General features: G+C 45.7%; 1 protein-coding gene across 3 annotated transcripts in view; it reads right to left on the reverse strand.

Annotated features, from left to right (window-relative positions):
• Positions 1–19,552, reverse strand: part of SH3RF3 (SH3 domain containing ring finger 3) — a 366,639-nt gene that overhangs the window by 61,759 nt on the left and 285,328 nt on the right. For all 3 annotated transcript variants that reach the window (XM_053200337.1, XM_027069408.2, XM_053200338.1), the window contains exons 6-7: positions 10,817–10,987; positions 8,496–8,743 (exon numbers count right to left, since the gene is read on the reverse strand). In XM_053200337.1, coding sequence (XP_053056312.1) covers positions 8,496–8,743; positions 10,817–10,987 — 419 coding nt within the window. The remainder of the gene's footprint in view (positions 1–8,495; positions 8,744–10,816; positions 10,988–19,552) is intronic.

Raw genomic sequence — 19,552 nt, forward strand, 5'->3', positions numbered from 1 at the left:
TACCAGTTTTATTACTGATCTTTTCAATGAACCAAATTTTGTTTCATTGACTTTCTCAACTGTTTTTCCATTTTCTATTTCATTTATTTCCACACTGATTATTTCTGGTTCTTTTACGGTTTCTTTGCTCTTTTTATTCTAGTTTCTTAAAGTAAAACTGAGGAGATTGATTTGAGATATTTTTTTTTCCTAACATAGGTGTTTAGTGCTACAAATTTTCTCTTAAGTACTGCTTTAGTGGCATTCCACAAATTTTGATATGCTGTGTTTTCATTTTCATTCATTTCAAAATGTTTTCCAATATCACTTTTGATTTCTTCTTTCATCCATGGGTTACTTTTAAGTGTGCCATTTAGTTTCAAATATTTGGGGATATCTTTGTGTTTTTAATTTCTAATTCATCTGTATTTTGGTCAGGGAATGTATTATGAAACCTGAATTCTTTTAAATTTAGAGATTTAAATATTATGGCCCAGAATGTGGTACATCTTGGTAAATATTCTGTGTGCACTTGAAAAGAATGTGTGTTTGGCTGTTGTTAGTGTAGTACTCCATAAATGTCAATTAAGTCAAGTTGGTTATAACTTGCTATAGTGTTCTGTATTCCTACCAATATTGTCTACTTGTTCTGTCAATTATCAAGGGAAGTATTGAAATCTCTGACTATAATTGCAGATTTGTCTATTTCTCCTTGCATCTTTATCAGTAATTGCTTATACATTCTCAAGTTCTGTTATTTGGACATAAGCACTTAGTCCTCTTAATGAACTGACCCCTTTATCATTATGCAATTGCCTTTTATTTTAGTAATAATATTCTTTGTTATAAATTCTACCATGATATTAATATAACCATTTCAGACTTATTTTTAGTAGTATTAGCATGGTACATAGATCTCATTATTCATAGATGCTATATGTGCAAATTCATCTACCAGCTAAAATTGATTTGTAACCCCCAAATCAGTACCTGTGGTGCTTTTGTAGTCATTTGCAGACATGCATATACTAGCAAAAATTTTGAGTCACATTTTCCCTGCTGAAGTGCAACAGGATGAGGCTCTGCCCAGGGACAGAGATGGGAGGGAGCAGGGCAGTGCAGTGCAAGAAGCTCTGGCCCTGGGACTAACTGGACATGTTTGAATCCTGCTTATCACCTGTTAGTGGGGTGGCCTCAGGCAGTTCTCCTCTGAACCTGATTTTCTCTTTTGTAAAATAAAGAGAATCTACCAGAATGACTTTTTAAAAATATTTAAGATTATAATCTTTGTGAGATATACACACATATATGCATTTCACTTAGGAGCAATGGTTCAGGATTCACTAATAGAGTGTCCATGGAAAATTTATAAAGTATAGCTACTGTGAATAATGAAAGTCAACTGTTTTTCTTGATCCTTTTACTTTTTATTGTTTTACTTATTTGTGTTTATGTATTTAAGTATTAAAATATGTTTTCTGTTCACAGCATATGGTTAGGTTTTGTTTTTGTTTTGTTTTTTTAAAGAATACTTGACAATCTCTGCATTCTATTTAAAGTTGTTTAGACCATTTACATTTATTTACATGATCAGGTTTAAACCTACACTTTACTACATGTTTGCCATTTTACCCATGCATCTTTATTTCTTTTCCTCTCTTTTTGTGTCTTCTTTTGAATTAATTGGAAGTTTTTGTGGTTCCATTTTACCTCCTTTGTCAGTTTATTTGCTGCAACTCTGTTTTGATATTTAGTGCTTGCTTACATCTTTAATTTATTATAGTCTTCCTACAAGTGATTCCATAACTCTTCACACATAGTATAAAAACATACTTATCATAGTATAATAGTATATAATAGTTTAGTATAATAGTATATTCCTCCATTCTGGTACCTTTAACATTATACATTTTACTTTTACATGTGTTTTAAATCCTTCACTGCATTGTTTTTATTTTTGTTTAAACAGTCCGTTATAGTTTAAAGGTATTTAAATAATGAGAAAAAACATATATTTATATATACAGTTTCCATTTCTTGTGTCCTTCACTCCCTTCCTACATTCACTCCCTTCACTGTATTTCCATCTGATACCATTTTCCTTCTTCCTCAAGAATTTTGCCTAACATTTGTCATAGTGTGGGTCTGTTGGTAATGAAATCTTTTAGCTTTACTATGTGTGAATAATTATTTTGCTTTCATTTTGAAAGAAACTCCCCTGGGTATAGAATGCTAACTTGGCAGATATATTTCTTTCAGTACTTCTTTCAGTTACTCCACTATTTTCTCACTTAAGTGTTCCCAACAAGAAGTATACAGTCATCCTTATTCTTTCCTACTTTATGTAATGTAGCTTTTTTTTCCCCTTGTTGCTTTTTAAGATTTTATCACAGATTTTGAACAATATGATTATCATTTTCCTTGGTGTAGTTTTCCCCATGTTTCTTGTGCTCAAGGCCCACCAGCTGTCTTTGATCTGTGAATTTGCAGTTTAAATCAAATTTAGAATAATTTTATCTTTTATTTCTTCAAATAATCTTTCTATCTCACCCCTTTCTCCTTTACTTTGGAGATTACACATACATAAAGCCACTTGAAGTTGTCACTGCTCTATGATGCTCATTTTTAAAGTTTCTCTTTTATGTTTGTTTTTCATTTTTCATGTTTTTATTGCTATACCTTCAAGTTCATTAATATTTTTTTCAGCAATGTCTAATCTGCCACTAATTTTATCCACTGTATTCTTGATCTCACTGTAGTTTTTATATATAGAAGTTTGACTTGGGTCTTTAAGATATCTTCTAAGTGTCTACTTAATTTTCTGAGCACGTTATAATCTATGAGCACATAATAATAAATGCAATTATAATATCTGTTTTAATCTCTGCTAATTCTAATATCTGGGTCAGTTCTGATTGGTTTATCTTGTCATTGTGGGTCATACTTCCATCTGTGTGCCTAAGAATTTTTTATTGGTATCAGATGTTGTTATTTTTATGTTGAGAGCTGGGTATTTTTGCAGTCTTAAAGATACTCTTGATCTTAGTCCTGCAACACTGTTAAATTAATTGGAAACAGTTTGATCTTTTTGAGTTTGCTTTTAAGACTAGTTGGGTGGGACTAGAGCAGTGCTTAGTCTAGGGACTGAGGCAAGGTCCTTCTGCATAGACGACTCAATGCCCCGCAAACTGTTTTTCCATCTGGCTTGTGGAGCAGGCACTATTTCCAGTACTTTGTGAATGCTGGACACTGATAGCACTGATCCTTGCTCTCATAGTTTCCCTGGCTTTGTATAGTTTCTTCACATGCATATGCTGATTACTTCTCAGCAAACTACTCAAGAGGACACACCCTGCATCCTTTGAGGTTTTCTTCCTGTGCAGCCCTCTCTCCTCTCTAGGTTTTGACCTTCAAACTCCAACCACCTTCATCATCCAGACTCTCACTCCACATCCTCACTTCAGGAAGCCCTCTGGGCTCCATGTTGTTACCACTCCCTGTGCCACAGTCTGGAACTTCTCTCCAGGCAATAAGCTGGGGCACACCTCATGTCCCATTATCATGGATGAGTTTCCAATGTCTGACATCTTGCAAACGGTTGTTCTTATAAATTGTTTCTGGTAGAAGGGCAAATCCTGTCCTCACTACATTAGGTCGGTCATAAGCAGAAGTTTAGCTTTCTCCTTTAGATACAAAACTTTGATTCTATCTATTATTTAAAACCCTCTAATGTGCCCCAATGGCCTTAGCATAAAAACTGAAATTCCATGACATGTTCTAAAGGAACCTCCATGATCTTCCTCTGCTTACCTTTCAGCTGTGCCACAGGCACTCATCCTCTTTCTTTGTCCTTCCACACACTTCCACTTCACCTCACCCCCTGCTTCATGCTAAGCTCTACCTAGCTTTAAGATCTAAAATTAAATTTTGCCTCCTCAGAGAAAATGTCACTAACACCCTAGTCTTCTCCTTCCATGCCTTTTGTTTTAGTCACATCAAAACAAATAGTTACCCAAAATAGAAACTCCGGTATTTCTCATTGCCATGTCTTTGTCCTTGCTAGAATTCTATTTGTGCTTTGTCTGCTCAGATAGTTCCTATTTGTACTTTAAGAATCAAGGCAGGATCACCACCTCTTGAAAACTTTCCATTCTCTCATTTTCCTCCCCAGTCTGAATTACATATCTCCCCCCATGCTTTCTTAATACCCTCTGGATACCTCCACTACAGTGCTTTTCAAACTCTATGGAAAGAATTTGTTTCCTTGCCCTTCTAACTCGGTGTAAAAATAGGATCTATAGGTTCTTCTCTGTACTCCCAGAGCCTAGCAGAGTGCCTTGCATGTATCTACCTCTCTTTCATCTTTTTGTTTGTTGGTTGGTTGGTTTTTTGTTTTTGTTTTTGTTTTTTGTTTTTTGGTTTTTTTTGCTAATGAATAAATGGCTGTACAAGGCTCTTGCCCCTGCTAAACACTGATATGAGGTTGTGTGGACACTGGCACTTTACAGGGAGAGCTCTGCCCTTGGAAAAAAGAATAACATTAATCAAGCAGAACAAATCATATTGGATGCTATGGCCAATGCAATTAAGCCTTTGTTAAACTGCCTGACTTTGGCTCAAGATGAGAACATTGATGAAACGCCTCTCAACTGCCTGGGTTGGGGTCTGCTGAAATGGGCAATTACTGCAGTGAACAATCCATTACTTGTACTGTCAACAGTGTGCTTTTTCTCTCTAAATGCAGAATGAAGTGGAAAATGCTATGGAAACTCAGTGGCATTTAATTTACTGATATGATGTGGTAGGAGCCATTCTTTAACCTGACTGTAACAGCAATAGTGTGGGGATAAGTATGAGGTTGGAATGCATTGAGGAAACCGTTCTAAACATCCTGTGCCTCACTTTTCCCGTATGTAAAATTAGTCTGATGGAAGAGAATGCTTGTCACACCATGGTGGTTACTATGGTGATCAATGACTGAGATGCAACATTGTACTGCCCCTAGCCATGCCAATTTCTTTCAATTCTGCTTGTTATTCCATAGAGGGAGAAATGACTGGCAGGTCTCATTTTATTCTTTAAATTGGGAAAGTTGTTAGCAAGGCATGGCTTAGAAAGGACATCATACTGGGGCACCTAGGCAACTCAGTTGGTTGGGTGTGTGACTCTTAATTTTGGCTCAGGTCATGATCTCACAGTTGTGAGTTCGAGCCTGGTGTAGGGCTCTGCGCTGACAGCATGGAGCTTGCTTGGGATTTTCTTTGCCTTGCTCTCTGCCCCTCCCCCTCCACACTCTCTTTCTCCCCTTCTCTCTCTAAAATAAATAAATAAACTTAAAAAAGAGAGACCATCATACTGGCATTTTGTGCAGATAACCCTGGGCTGCCGTGCCACGATATTCATTCTCAGTGAGGAACAGGGCTCCCCAACCTCTCTATATTGTGGTGCACATAGAAACATGTGTAGTGCACACTGGGGTTAGTGGATGAGATGTTTATAGCCAGAAGGGACATGGCCTGGGACTTTAGCTGCCCCAGGTCCTGCCCGGGTGCTCCAAGGCTCAAGGAGGTCAGAATCTTGGTATACTTCTGACTTGTCTGGCACATCAGTTAGGAAGTTCTGCTGTGGGCTCAGTCAACCACTTCGCCACTACAGTGGCTGTGTCTCTAGCTAGAGGCTACCAATAAACACCATCAGATGAACTGAAACCATTCTATGAGTATAGTTGCTTGGGAGGTAATTGTTGGGGGCAAGAGGGCTGGCACCAGATAATATTGCTGCAGAGCTCCTTTAGTATAAAGACAACTAGTTATTCACCATGGGGCAGAGTTGTAAAAACAGAACTTATCTTGGTTAATTTAAGCAAACTCTTAAGCACTTACAGAGTCTCTGGGATGGCAGAGTCAGTCTTGGAGGCTCAATAGCCAAGGCAGTGCCAACCCCACCCACGAGGCTCCCTTGGTGCAGATCTCATTGCTGCTGGAAATAAACACTATCCAGAATGAGGCTGGACACTGGACACCAGATTTCCACCTTATACTTACTGATGACTGGGCCCTGGGCACCATAAATCTACCCTGCACCCACCGATGACTGGCACTGGACACTAGAAGTCTACTCAGCACCCACTGATGACAGGGCACTAGACACCAGATGTCCACCCTCCTGCCCCTGAAAAGCTGGATGTTTTCACCACTATCTTCTCTCTTAAAAAGGATCCACACAGCCCCTCATGTTTGTGGCTTCTGAATGTAAGTCACATGCAAGCATGACTACCCTAGCATTTAGGTCATATGTCTGCCCCTTATCTACAAGGTGAGCTGGACTGGCAGGGCCAGCCTTCTACCATGGTGAGGTGGGATTCATACACGAGATAAAAGCCCCATGTAATGATGCTGATCCAAATCAGCCTGTGGGTCACAGTGTGCCAGCATCCACTGCACTTTGCAAAACTACATGTCATTGTCTTCCACCATAAACCAGTCCCTTCTGGTTTCTTCTAGACCAGGGCATGCCATCGTCATTCTCCCAGTCACTAGTCCAGAAACTTGGTAGCTGGACTTGGTTCCTTCTTCTGTCTGAGCATCAGCCCATTTCCAAGTCATAACCATACTGACTCCTAAATGTCTTGTCATTTGCCTCAATTCTGCATCTCCCTGTGACCTCTCACCTGAGGACAGCAACACCTTTCTAGTGGCTCCCAGCCTCAGGCTGCCCCACACCAGCTCTTCCTCCCTACCATGCCTGGTAATATTTGGTCAAGTTCCATCCCTCTCATGTAAAAGCTCTTGGGGGGTCCCCACTACCTTCATGAGAAAATTCAATCCCCTGGATCCTTTGGTAATAATTTATATTTACTTTTTGGACCCTCATACATTGAATACTCTATTAATATTCTTATTCTCTAACAGAAGAATAAAAGTAGCTACAGGTACTGAATACACACTAGATATGCCATGCTAGACAATCCTCATTGTCCCTGGAGGTAGGTGCCATTTTACAGAGGAAGAAACTGAGGCAAGCAATCATAATGGCAGCCCAGCATTCAAACACAGATCTCAATCTCAAGCCTTCAATCAGACATGTGTTTACTCTGTCTTCACTGAACTGCTTGCAGCTGGTTGCACAAGATGTGCTCTCTGTCACTTCTGTTCACTTGACTATTCCTTTCTTCCTGCTTCAAATGGCACCCTTCTTTGTTTCCCTACCCAAGTGTTACTTTGCTGCCTCCTCTGAGGATCTTTTCCCAGTCTCCCACCTTGTCATCACCAAGTGTGCATGCTGAACCCTCCATCAGCACCCAAATCCTTCCTAGCACCACTATTCCCTGATAGTCCATGAGAGCTGAGAGCAGGGACAGCGTCCTGTTCTGTCAGTGGGCATGCTGAACGAATCAGACTGTCCTCTAAAACACTCAGTAGTGCATATCTCATTCTAGGATTGTAGCATGGTCTTGATAGCTCTTGCTGCCACACACAAGCCCGGACTGGCACCAGTACGGGAATGTGCAGGCCAACTTCCCCAAAGAGTAAGCAGGTTGGTGGGTGGACAGCCACCCTCTTGTTCCATTAGCCTTCCCACCCTCTTGTTCCATTAGCCATGACTCGGAAGAAAATATGGCCCCTGCTGTGCTAAGTATTATCTCCACTTTACCACTTGAGAAGATGCCTCCTAGAGCACTTTTAATGGGCCATCTCCTGGCTGGCTAGATTCTAAAAAATCAAGTATTTTATTGCTCCAAAGAATTTACATATTTCGTCCTTTAAGCCTTACTTTGAGAGGAAGATAGATGGTTTCTGAGAGAGTAAGGCTGGGGTGAAGCAGGAATTCTGTGTCATTTAAATGAAAAGTCAGAGTTACACTCTCTCATCATGGGTTCCTTCACTGCACAGTGAAGGGAAGGTGACTGGGGTAGGCTCCCAGTTCCTAATGGCTCAGTGCTAAGCTTCCAAGCAAGAGTGTTTACCTTCTTTCCGCCTATAAGATCCACCTCATAACTTTTTCTTCATCTCACACCATACTAAGATTTTCCTTAAATGATGTCAGCCTGGCTATTGATAAAGTTGGCATGAAGGTGAAGGGTCAGTAACCATCACTGCTTCTAGCTTCAAAGCATTTCAGAAAAAGGGCACTCTGGCTCTGCATGGTAAGAAGCTGCCTAGCTGGAAAGCCCCCGATCAGGTGTCCTGCATGTGGAAGGCCCGTGCAGCTGGCCCAGCCACCTCATAGGGGCCGTCGAAAGGTGCCAGTGCTCATCTTATTAGTTCATGCACTCCTCTTGCTACAATGAAACATATAAATATTTGTGAACTCTCTAACCCACTTTTTTTTTTGCCAGGACAGGGTAATATAAGTCAATACTACATTTCCTAAAGATTAGCAGAAGCTTAGGATTATGATAAGCAAATACGACTTGTCCCATGTTGGACTGCTTGAAACCTAGGTCATAATGTTTTTTACAAGAACCACTTGTCAAATTTTCCCGCAGAGTGAGGTCTCAGGAGCCTGGCACGTACCTGTGGGGACGGTGCCCCGGGCTTGGCTGGTGGCCGGCTGGGCTGTGTGCCGCAGACAACTGCCCACTGGGGGGGCGGCCGCCTGGTGCTGGGCCTGGGGTGTGGTGAGGGGAAGGGCCGGCCTCGTGGCAGTGGCTGGGCTGCTCAGGCTTCCACCACCTGGGTGGATGGTTGTGGCCATCCCTTTGGCCAGTGGAGACCCTCCAACAACATTATTCCGGGGTGTCCCAGCCCCTCCTACCGGAGCCCTGAGGAAATAAAGCAGAATCCAGTCAGGTGAAGTCACAGATGAAACCACACAATATAGGCCATCAATAAAGGCCCACTCATACCTCCTGGCTGTGAGAGGTGAAGCCACATAGCCCAGGGCACAAACACTAAAACAATGCTGAGATAATCCCCTAAGTGATGCCCAGAGCTCAAACTTGGCAGTGGGGGACCCTTTGTAAAACCTTCATGGGGGTTCACTTTCAATATAAATAGTTAAGAAACAGCAAAAGAACCCTAAGAACCAGTGATGATCCCAATCAATCAAATATTTTGTACCAGAACTACTGCCTTGATTCATTTTAGTAAACAGCTGTGTCTGTCCCCAGATACATCCAGAAAGAGTGACTGAGCTGGCCACAGCCAAGGCTTGGACACATCTGGCATGTGGTGGGATGGCAAGGACCCATCTCCCTCTGGACATGGCCACTTTCTTGTTTCTGCTGGCTTCTGGGAAAGAGCACAGACAAACCACATCCTTCTGAGAGATGTCAGGGAACTTGCAGTTTCATACCAGAAATAGATGCCCTTTCACCTCAGTTTCCAGATGAAATGAGTTTCCAGTGTTTAAGAAATACAAGAGAAACACAGACACTCTGTAAATGGGCTTTAGCCCTTTGACCTCTGAGTACTTGCACCAAACTCACGCACTGGCAGTGAGCGTGAAAGATATGGCAGAATCTGGGAACTCGGAAGCTGCTCTGGGTTCAGTTTCAGGGATCAAATGTCTTCCATTTGTTTAAGATCTGGGTAAACTGCCCTTATGTCCTCTCAGAGTCTCATTCGTGAGGGTCAGAACAGGCACTGCCAGGCCCGTCACCAGGTGGGGGTGCTTCACTCCTTGAGGCTCAGTACCACTGGGCCATGACTTCGGTCAGGGATGGGCTGAGCCACCACTAAGTCAGGGCTTCCGTGAGAAGAAAGGCCTCCTGGAAAAGGACTCAGCTGTCCAGGGACCGACAGCACCTTTCTTTCTTAGCCCCTATAGCTGCCATGAAATTAGCCTCTAGCAAGGAACTCCGTCAGTGAGCCAGTCAAAGCCATGAATTTTTTTTTAAAATTCACATCAGCTACCTGTTGAACTCACTTTTACCCTAGGGAAAAAACTGTAAAAATTGAATAAAGTGGGCTCACAAATTATGGGTCTTTCCAAGAAGGGCCATCAGATGATGTGACAAGCAAGCCTATGTCATGGCCAGCACTGCTCCTCTGGGTGCCCTGGAAAGTATGAATCAGTCTAGTGATCAGTGCAAGGTCTAGGCATTATTTGATTATTTTAATGGCAGTCTTTTCCCCGAGAGAGAAGGAATCCAGGGCTGTGCCCAGGAACGGTTTCCACAACTGAGATTGACAAATGAAATCAACAGTGGACCCCTTATCTTAATGGAAAAATCTCAGACAACTCCAGGTAACCTCTTGAGCAAAATTTTTAATTCCATTATCTGTTTTATAAAAATGATATAACAGGAAATCTGTAAATGACAGGAAAGCACAAGAAGAAAAGTTTGAATTACTCTTAATACCATCACTCAATAACAACTGTTGGCTTTTGAGAATATGTTTTTCCCTTGTGTATATACATAGGTGTGTGAGTTTTATGTATACCAGGTTTATGTGTGACACACACACACACACACACACACACACACACACACACACACCAGTTGTACAGACACTGTATTCACAGGCACAGGTACATGTGTGCACACACACACAAGATCTCACTCTCCTGGGGACCTTCCAATTTCACTTTGTGCTGCTGCCCTGAGTCCAGCTCATTCTGCTGGCATCTTCTCCCCTCACAGCCAGTGCCTGCTGAAGGTATGACAAGCAAAACCTAATTCGTAAGGTGAAAAGCTGGCCATGTAGAACCCTTGCTCAAGGGGAGTTCTGAGCTCACGGGGCAAAACCTTGTGGGCAGGGGCACCCTTGCTGACTTCTGGACTGTGTTTTTGGCTTGCCCAGACCACAGCATGATTTTCAGGCAGTAACCAGCTGCAGGGGAATGTGGGTAGTGTGTTCCCCCCTCTCCCAGGCAGCGACACCTGCCTTACCTGGAGACGGGCGTCACGTAGTTTCCTGGGAACACCCCAGACAGTCCAGTCCTCAGGGATGTCCCCTTGAACCAGCCATCCTGACACTTCTCTAGGACGCGGTACATCTCGCCCTTTCGCAGCTCCAGCTCGTCGTTCTTCTGGGGCTTGTAAGCATAGAGCGCCAAGTACCTATGGGCAGAAGAGTAGGGCCAAGGATAAATGATGGCTGGGAGGGGTGGTTATAGGCCATCTTGTATCACCTGGGTCACATGTGGGCTCATCTTTGGATGAACCCAAACTAAAAAAGGACTAGCTGATGCCTGTGGGGGCTTGTGCACACCATGCCCAACCTACTCTTTGTGATAAACCATGGTGCAGGGAAGGCGGTGTACTCAGCACTGCTATTGCACACCTAGAGAACCAGGTCCTGAGAGGTACATGCAGGAAGGAGACAGACTTTGCCTCTTGTGCCTAAAACCCAGGTCACCCCACAGCCCTGCAGTGGCTGACCTGGGCAGGCAGGTATGTGATACCACCTTCCAGTCCTACAGCTCAGTGAGCCTCCATGACTCATCCAAGGCTGAGGGATACACCAGAGGATGTGCCAGAACAAGACCACAGGTCTTTGGGCCCCAATTTTTTCTTCTATTCTGCATACTATTTCTAAAGCCTAATGTTCTGAGCAAGAGAAAACTAAGAATGAAGCAGTTAAGTCTTGGGCTGGGTTCCCTCATTTCATCTAACTGGGTCCTGGCTTAACCTGCCTGGTCCATTCAATCAGTCTGAGCTGGAAGATACCTCAAAGGTCCTTTTAGATAAAAAGAAGTCTAGTCAGGGAATTATTGGTTGCATTCTTCCTTGTAATATTTGTGCCATGGCTAATTATTTAAATTCTACTTTTCTTTTAAGTCTATCTGAATACAAATGAAGAACAAACTCAGTGGTGTAAATCCTGGCCTAGGGTTTAGAAGTTGTGCCCGTAACAGCCTATGATCCTAGTGACCCATATCACTAGGTATTTGACAACCTCAATATACAACCCCACAGGGCACTTGCAAGGACTGGATACTTGTAAAATGCTTTGCTACTGTGGGCGTTTGGGTAAGTTGGTTTTAAATTGATAGAGAGAACCATATCAGGCAACTATGTTGTTCACAAGAGGCAGGAGGAAGGCTGATGAGGCTTCAGCTCAATGAGAAACAAAAGATGATTTTTAAAGAAATGTCATCTCTTGGATCTCCTACCAGGATGGATGGCTGGGTGGGTATGTTGACCCTTCCCAGGACTGTAGGCTCTAGGGGCTGGAGGACATTCACAGGTCTCTGGGGACCTGAGGAGGGTCATAGACCCCCAGAACACTCTTCTGACCCTGGGAAGGGCCTTCTCAGTATGTGAATACAGAAATGAGACATGACTCACTAGGGTTCAAGCAAGAAGAAAGGAGGACCTGAGTCTCAGAGGGCCAGTGAGGAACATGCTAGAACAGAATGAGAACCTGTAAAGATGTCTTGGCCCTAACATAAAGTAAGGGAAAATAAGATAAAACAACATAAAACCTGCCACCCCTTTCTAATCCCTGACCCTAAACACTACAAGTGCCTCTGTTTCAGTCAATGGAAGCCTTGCCTTCTGTTTATTTTCTTTCTTTACAGGTTGGCACCCTCCCCACTTCCCTTAGGGATAAAAGGATGGCTTACATCTTTATTTCTCTCTGTTTGAAAAGATAAACATTGGCAACTAGCAAGGACTCTGGGCTTCAGAGAGGATAAAGGAAGCCATCACCAGAGGGGACATTCTTGCCTATCATGGGCGAAAAGATTCAGGTTTTCAGCGCAATGCCTGGGTGACAAAGAGAACCCAGGATATCATCTGTCTGTTTTCACATCTGATGACTCACAGGAGCTCTTTGATGGTGACAGAGGAATGACCACAAACAGGAAAGTCACATGACAACTGCATTTGCGCCAGGGAAGCCTGCATGCTCTTTAACCACTTGGGGGCAGCCTCTTTAACCACGTGAGGGGCAGCCTCACGTGGGGAGTTGCAGCTTGGGCTTGGGCAAGGGCAGGCTGAAAACAAGGGGAAAGGGGAAGTGCAGGCTGGGGGCGTGGGAGGCTTGGAAACAATGACAGCGATGCACACCTTTTTGGGCCTGCTCCCAAGCAAAGGTAACTGAAGCATAAATCCTGTTTGTTTGCTTCCTTCCATCTCTTCATGATGTGAGAACAGTCTTTTTGATTCTGTGGCCAGTGAATACACAGTGGCCAGGAGCACAGTGCCAAGCTGGGGGTGCTGTCTCCTTGGGATGTGTGTGTATACAATATGGACCTCAGCAAACAATCACGTTGGTCAAGGAGGGAGAAACTGCATGCTGCCTTTGTTCCCTTCATGACAGGCACTGGGCTCACATCTCAGCTTGGCCAACAGGGTGGGGCACCCACATCTATTGCACCCACTCCTGGGGCCTGTGCAGAGCCTGGAGGCCCATACAAAGTAGTGATGCCACCACATGAGGCCCACCACTGGCCTGTGCCCTACCAGCTGCCTCCTCAACCTTCAGGCCCAGGAGGAGACCAAGTCCCGTGTGTCTTGGGCATAACCTCCTCCTCACCGTGGCCCACTGGCTGTCCGAGGATTGGGCCAGTGGGCCATCACCTAGTGTCTTGGGGTGGGGCTCCATGGTTTTCTGCCCACTTGGACACTGCCTGATGGAAGATCCCTTTTCCAAAGGCCGCTTTCACACACAGAGGTTCAAGGTTGGCTGAGCTCCTCAAGGAGGCCACCATGTTGGAGAGTTTAAATGCCTTGCTCTTCCACTCTTATCTCCCCACCTGTGGGGAAGAATCCTAGCAGTTAAATCTTCCTATGAGAGGAAGTGGCAGATCATCCTGTCCTCAGCTGGGATCCTGGCAAGAGGCAGCCATCTGCTACCCTGTGGCACATCTACCTCCTAAGGAGGGTGACAGCCAGTGCAGAGGGAGCCCAGTTCAGCCCAAAGGAAGGAGACTACATGTATGCATCTCTAGCTGGGGTTCCCAGAAAACCTTGGATCAGGGAAGCTCTACACCAAGGTGTCCCCCAAATATTCTAAATTTGCACTGACTTTCCGCTCTATCTGGGGCTCTCATCTCTCACCCTGCTGTCCTCCACTCCCGACTATACTATATGCTCCACAAGAATAGAGATTTTTGTATGTTTTTTTCACGCTGTATGCCCAGGACCAGAATGCGTCTGGTACATAGTACACTCCAAATAATACTTGTTAAAAGAACAATAAAATAGGGGATCTGGTTTTGAGACTCTGATGAAGACTGCTGAAGGAAAGTGTGTGTGTCTATGTGTGTATCTGCATGTGTGTGGGCATGTACTGAAACTGTCTCATATGGCCCCAAAGTCTGCCGGCTGACCTTGAACACAAAAACAAGCACAGAACAAACAGGTATCAGTTTTCCTCATTCAGGAAGTCCATTCAGTACGGAGTTGGGAGGACTGTGCCAGGAGGGGATGGGCACCATGGAGAGGCAAGAAAGGGCAGAAAAGACAGGGCTGCAGGCTGTGGGTATCTAAACAGTGAGGAGAGGAATGAAAAGGAGAAGCAGAGGGTGTACAACAGGGCAAGATGGCAGAGAGAGCTGAGTCCAACCAGGAGAGAGCTGAGCTGCCCTGGAAGAACCTGGATAGACAGAAGCAAGCAGAGAAGGCAGTGAGCCGGGGGAGGGGGGAAACAACTGAGGCACAAGGCATGCGAAGGGGTGAGAGGTGAGTCAAAGAGGGAAGTAGAAACTGGAGTCAAAAAACTTCTATTAACAGAGTTTCCAAACCAGCTAGTCCAGCCCTTGGGGGGTGAAGGAGCCATCTAAACAGGACACTGTGGGCGGCCTAGACAAAGGTAGCTTTGATAGGGTGGGGGGACTTTCTCTTTGCTCTTTAATCTATCTTTGAAGCCCCTGGGTCCAGGATGACTTCCATGTGCCACCTGCACTGTCCATCTGCTCAGTGGAGTTTGAAGCTATGGGGTGGGGGGGGGGGGGCAGGGGACACCTGCCCAATTGTGAGCTGGCCCTGCCAGAGAGAGGATAGACCCCAGGCGAGTGTGTAAGTTTCATGTTGGCACAGCAGCCCAAGGACCAGGACCTGCACTTGCCCACACCTGGCTCAGTGAGTGATGTCCATTATCACCCAACCTCCACAGCAGGAGTTGGATACACACCCGATTTAAAAAAGAAAGCAATGTTACCAAGTGTGACAAACACTCCATGAACCATATGAACTGCCTGGTAGTGATGTTTGTGATCTTGGGGGACTGGACCTCAAATAATTGAAATTTAATTGTCTTTAGGGAAGGAGCCGATTATCCTTCCCTCAACATTTGAGGATCCCCATGCCATTTAGTGGAACAAAGACTTTGCATTCACTTCTTAGCACAAAAGGGGAGTTGAAATGAAAAAAAAAAAAAGAAAAATGAAGAAAAATTTTAGATTATGAGCTTCAAGCTATCCTGATTAAGACTTTTAAGTCAGAAAAGTCTTCTTTCAAAATTCCATTTTTATTTTAGAGAAACAGACATGGGTCCAGTGAAATAATAAAAGCAGGAAAATGAGCAACCTAGAGGTGAACATGGCTAAACACTGCTGGTCCACTGAGCGGGGACACCAGTGCCTTCCCCACTGCTGGAATCATGTCCTCTGGCACAGGACACACTGAGAAACAGTGTCACTGCAGTTAGTTTGCAAACATAGACAGACTTGGATTTTATGCCACATCATGCCCCTTCACAGGGCAGGTCTGGATTCTTAACAGTGGGAAGTCAATATTCCTTTCATGGTTTCATGTATTCTATTCAATAAATGCTCAGTGACACAGACACCCCTTGGATGCTAACAATGGGCAGTACAAAGGATGTCATTTCCAGGGATGCCATCACCCCCAAGGGAATGACACACCCTCCCCTTCAAAACACAGCTCTAAACTCTAAATTGTCCCTCACAAACTCTAATGGTATCTTATTTCTAAGTAGCTCATATCTGTGCCTAAGAACAGTGGTGCAGAGCTCCACCCCCACCACAGGCTTGTGGGCCACTGGCTAAGGAAGGACAGGGCAGAAGCACAGAGAACTGGCATCTTTCAGGTGCCAACCTCTCCCAGGGCCTTGCCTAAGCCCCACATGAACTCTGAGGCTGGGATTACCCCTTATTTCACAGTTGAGGAAACTAAGGGTCAGAAAGGTTGAGAATCTGTGTTTCAGCAACAAGTTAGAAGCAGATGGGGCTCTGTGGCCACAGGGACAGGGCAAGGCACTGTGAGAGGCTGTGGAGGAGGCTGGCAGGCCCTGCTGAGATCGGCCTGAAGGTGAGGCTGAGTTCCGGGGTCAGGGAGCCCGTGTGGTCCCCTGCATCAGGAGGTGCTGCACTGGTTTGCACCAGGGCACTGATGCATTTGCTCTCCTCATCTTTACTTCAAATTTGTGTTGTTGATGAGTAATATCTCCTCTGGTCTCAATACTTCAAGTCTGGCCTCTAGGTGTGCGTTGCTGGGGGAACTGGAATGCAAATAAATCTGACTTCACCTTGAAAAATCTCTGCCCCTCCCACTTATATTTCCTTTGGGTGCCTCAGAGAGAAAACCAGAAGCAGATGGCTCTGTGGGTCATTTTGCTGCATGTGTGTCTGCAGATCTGGCATGTGGCTCGTGCTGGGGAGGGGCGCTGGCTTGGGGTGGGGGAATATGTCATTCAGCATCTGCTTTCTTTAGGAATGACCCAAGAAAAAGCATGAATGGATCACACTTGAACAGAGGATGGCCCAGCCCACTGTCAGCCTGATGCCTGCAGGCCTCCTGGTCCCTGCTTTATGCACCAGACAGCCACCGCAGTGCTACCTTGTCACTCCCTCTCCACCCATGTCCCCTCTGCTGCACTCAGCCAGAATTGCATTGCTGACAGTCTCTGAGCAAGCTGGACAGCACCTTCTGTGCTCAGAGCTGCAGGCTGGTACTCATGGAGCCTGCTGGGGCCTCGCATGCCTGGCATGAAATAGGCAGCACCTGCATGGTCCTCTTCCTCATGGTTCCCAGGGCCCCATTCTCACTCCTTATTCCTTCAAAAGGCCTCTTCAGCTCAAAACAAGCTTCCACAGGTGGCTCGGTCATCTCAAAAACACATATAGATCAGACAGGGGCTGCTGCTTGCGGCCCCAATTTCACCTCTGTGGATTCACATACAAAAGCTGGTACTAGCCTTAAAATTTTTTAAAAAAGGGGGTGCCTGGGTGGCTCAGTTGGTTAAGTGGCCAACTTTGGCTCAGGTCATGATCTCACAGTCTGTGGGTTCGAGCCCCGTGTTGGGTTCTTTGCTGACACCTCACAGCCTGGAGCCTGCTTCAGATTCTGTGTTTTTCTCTCTCTCTCCCCCTCCCACCTCTCTCTCTCTCTCTCTCAAAAATGAATAAAACATTAAAAAATATTTTTTAAAGCTGGTACTAAAAATAAGGCAGTAGTAGGAAATTTGTTTTTTTCTTCCCCACTGTCTTGTAGACTATATGGGGCCTTCAAGCTGTAAGGTGCCCCCTCCACCAGCCTGAAGCAGTCCTGCAAGTGTGAGTCTGGGATAGAGGGTCAGGCCCCATGCCCCCTCCCTGGGTGCCCTTGCATGGATGGTGTACACACAGAAGCGGCTGACTGCTGTGGCCACTCTGCCTGGCATCATGCTTTTACAAGCAGCCTATGGGATATTTCCGAGGACACCAATCACTCACCCATATTACTTGCTCATTTCTACAGCAAGATGTTCACTTGTGTTAATTATCTACACAGTTCTCTTCAGCTCTAAGCAAGGAGTGAACTGAAGTATTTTAGTGCCTTCATTAATTTCACACCCTTTCTCCTCTATATGATGGTTTGCTCATGTTTCTTCTAGAATAAGTAAAAGATTCTTTTCAATTATTCCTGTTGAAGTGTTTGCTCCTGTTCTCCTGGATACCAGGGTCACACTAGCTGACATGTGCCCACACATTGATGGTTCCATTCAATGGATGTCTACTGAATGCCTGTCTACTGCCAGGTGCAGCCAGGTGGTAGAGAAGCCTGTCCCAGGAGCACCCACTCTGGGGAAGGGGGAGACAACACAGGTGCATGTCAGGGTCTGCACAGGATGTTACGGGGTCTGGGAGGGGCACTACCCAGCCTCAGAAAGCCAAGTAAGTCTTCCTGAAGGAGGTGGCAGCTGAGCTGGGGAGGGGTGAGATGATGCAGGGCTGTGGACAGGGCTGACTCCCTGGGTGCAGATGTTCAGAGGGAGAGAATGGGGAGCATTTGGGGAACTGTCATGAGGCCATGAAGTGGCCAGCCCCTCACCCAGGCCTTCCAGTGGTCCTGATTTCCCAGGAACCGCAGGCAGCTGGCACTCCATTGGATGAGGTATCGGCTGCAGCCCAGAAGGAAGGAGCTGGGAGTGGCTTGGCTGCCAGTCCCGTGTGGGAGCTGGCATCCTTCCCACACTGAGCTCACAGAAAACTGGTCTGCAGAGGCATTTGTGCAGTGACCCACAAAAGGAAGTCCTGGACCAGCAGCAAAAGCATCACCTAGGGACTTGTTAGAGAGGTACATTCTGGGGCTTCACTCCAGAGCTACTAGGGTAAGACCCAGCAATCTGTTTCAACAAGCCCTCCAGCTACTTCTGCTACATTCTGAAGTTAAAGACCCACCTATGTACTGTGTCTGGTGATGTCCAGTCAAGGTCTACACTCAAGGGCTATGGCACCATCTCCCAGAGTGGGCCAGGCTGCTGATGGCTCACCATAATGGTCCTCAGTGGGAATTTCCCAGCCATGTGCAGCTGCACTAGAGACTGTGTCTCTCCCAGGGGTCACCTGAAGCCCACATGGGCTCGCTTCATCTTGGAAAAACTAAGGTCTATTCAGGCTCTAGAGTTGCCCTGAGGATCACCAGGCTTCCCTTCCAGCACAGCTCAGCCCCCGCTTCCTCACAGGCATGGCTCCTGAGAGCAGCCATCAATGGGACTTAGCCTCAGAGTCTGCTTCCAGGAAATCCAATCCAGACAAGGCCGCTGCTGCTTGGGGACCCTACATCCCCCTGGCCTTAAGGCCAGCTCATAGGGGCAGGTCTTTCTGTCCACTGCAGGTGGCCCTGCCGGCACCTTTGCAAATCTCCAACTCTGCCCGCCAAGCCTTCTACTCTGCTCTAGAGAATTTCTCTCAAGATGGTTCTTGTGCTTTTCCCACATACGTTGCTCACCATTCGATAGTGCTGCTCACCCTCAGGCAGGGCTGCAGGCAGGGGCACCTTATCCATACCCTGAGGGCAGGTGCTGTGACTATCTGGAATCACTGTCTGAAAGACTGAGCACTGCCACAGAAGGCTGGTTGGTGGGTTCACCCCTTCTAGGCCTTTGCCCCCACTTCAGCAGGGACTTAGGTTACTAGATCCTGGTGTATTAAATTCACACTAATCAAGCCCATCACAGATTGAAGCCCAGAACCACCCTCTGTGTTACAGATTTGTGGTGGGGCCTGGTCTGGTCACCAGTTCCTTTACCAACATTACGGAACATGGTGGCTGTGTAGTCATTAGAAGGTAGGCTCAGCGACTTCTCGACGCTCAGGACAAATAGGTGGGTCCCAAGGAGAATTACGCCTATGAGATTGCGTCCACCACAAACGGATCTGGTGGGGACAGCTTTGACCCCCCTCCCCCTCACACCACCAGGTACAAGGTGCCTCCTGCTGCCTGTTGTCCCTT

Source organism: Acinonyx jubatus, chromosome A3, assembly GCF_027475565.1.
Source record: "Acinonyx jubatus isolate Ajub_Pintada_27869175 chromosome A3, VMU_Ajub_asm_v1.0, whole genome shotgun sequence".
Taxonomy (NCBI): Eukaryota; Metazoa; Chordata; class Mammalia; order Carnivora; family Felidae; genus Acinonyx; species Acinonyx jubatus.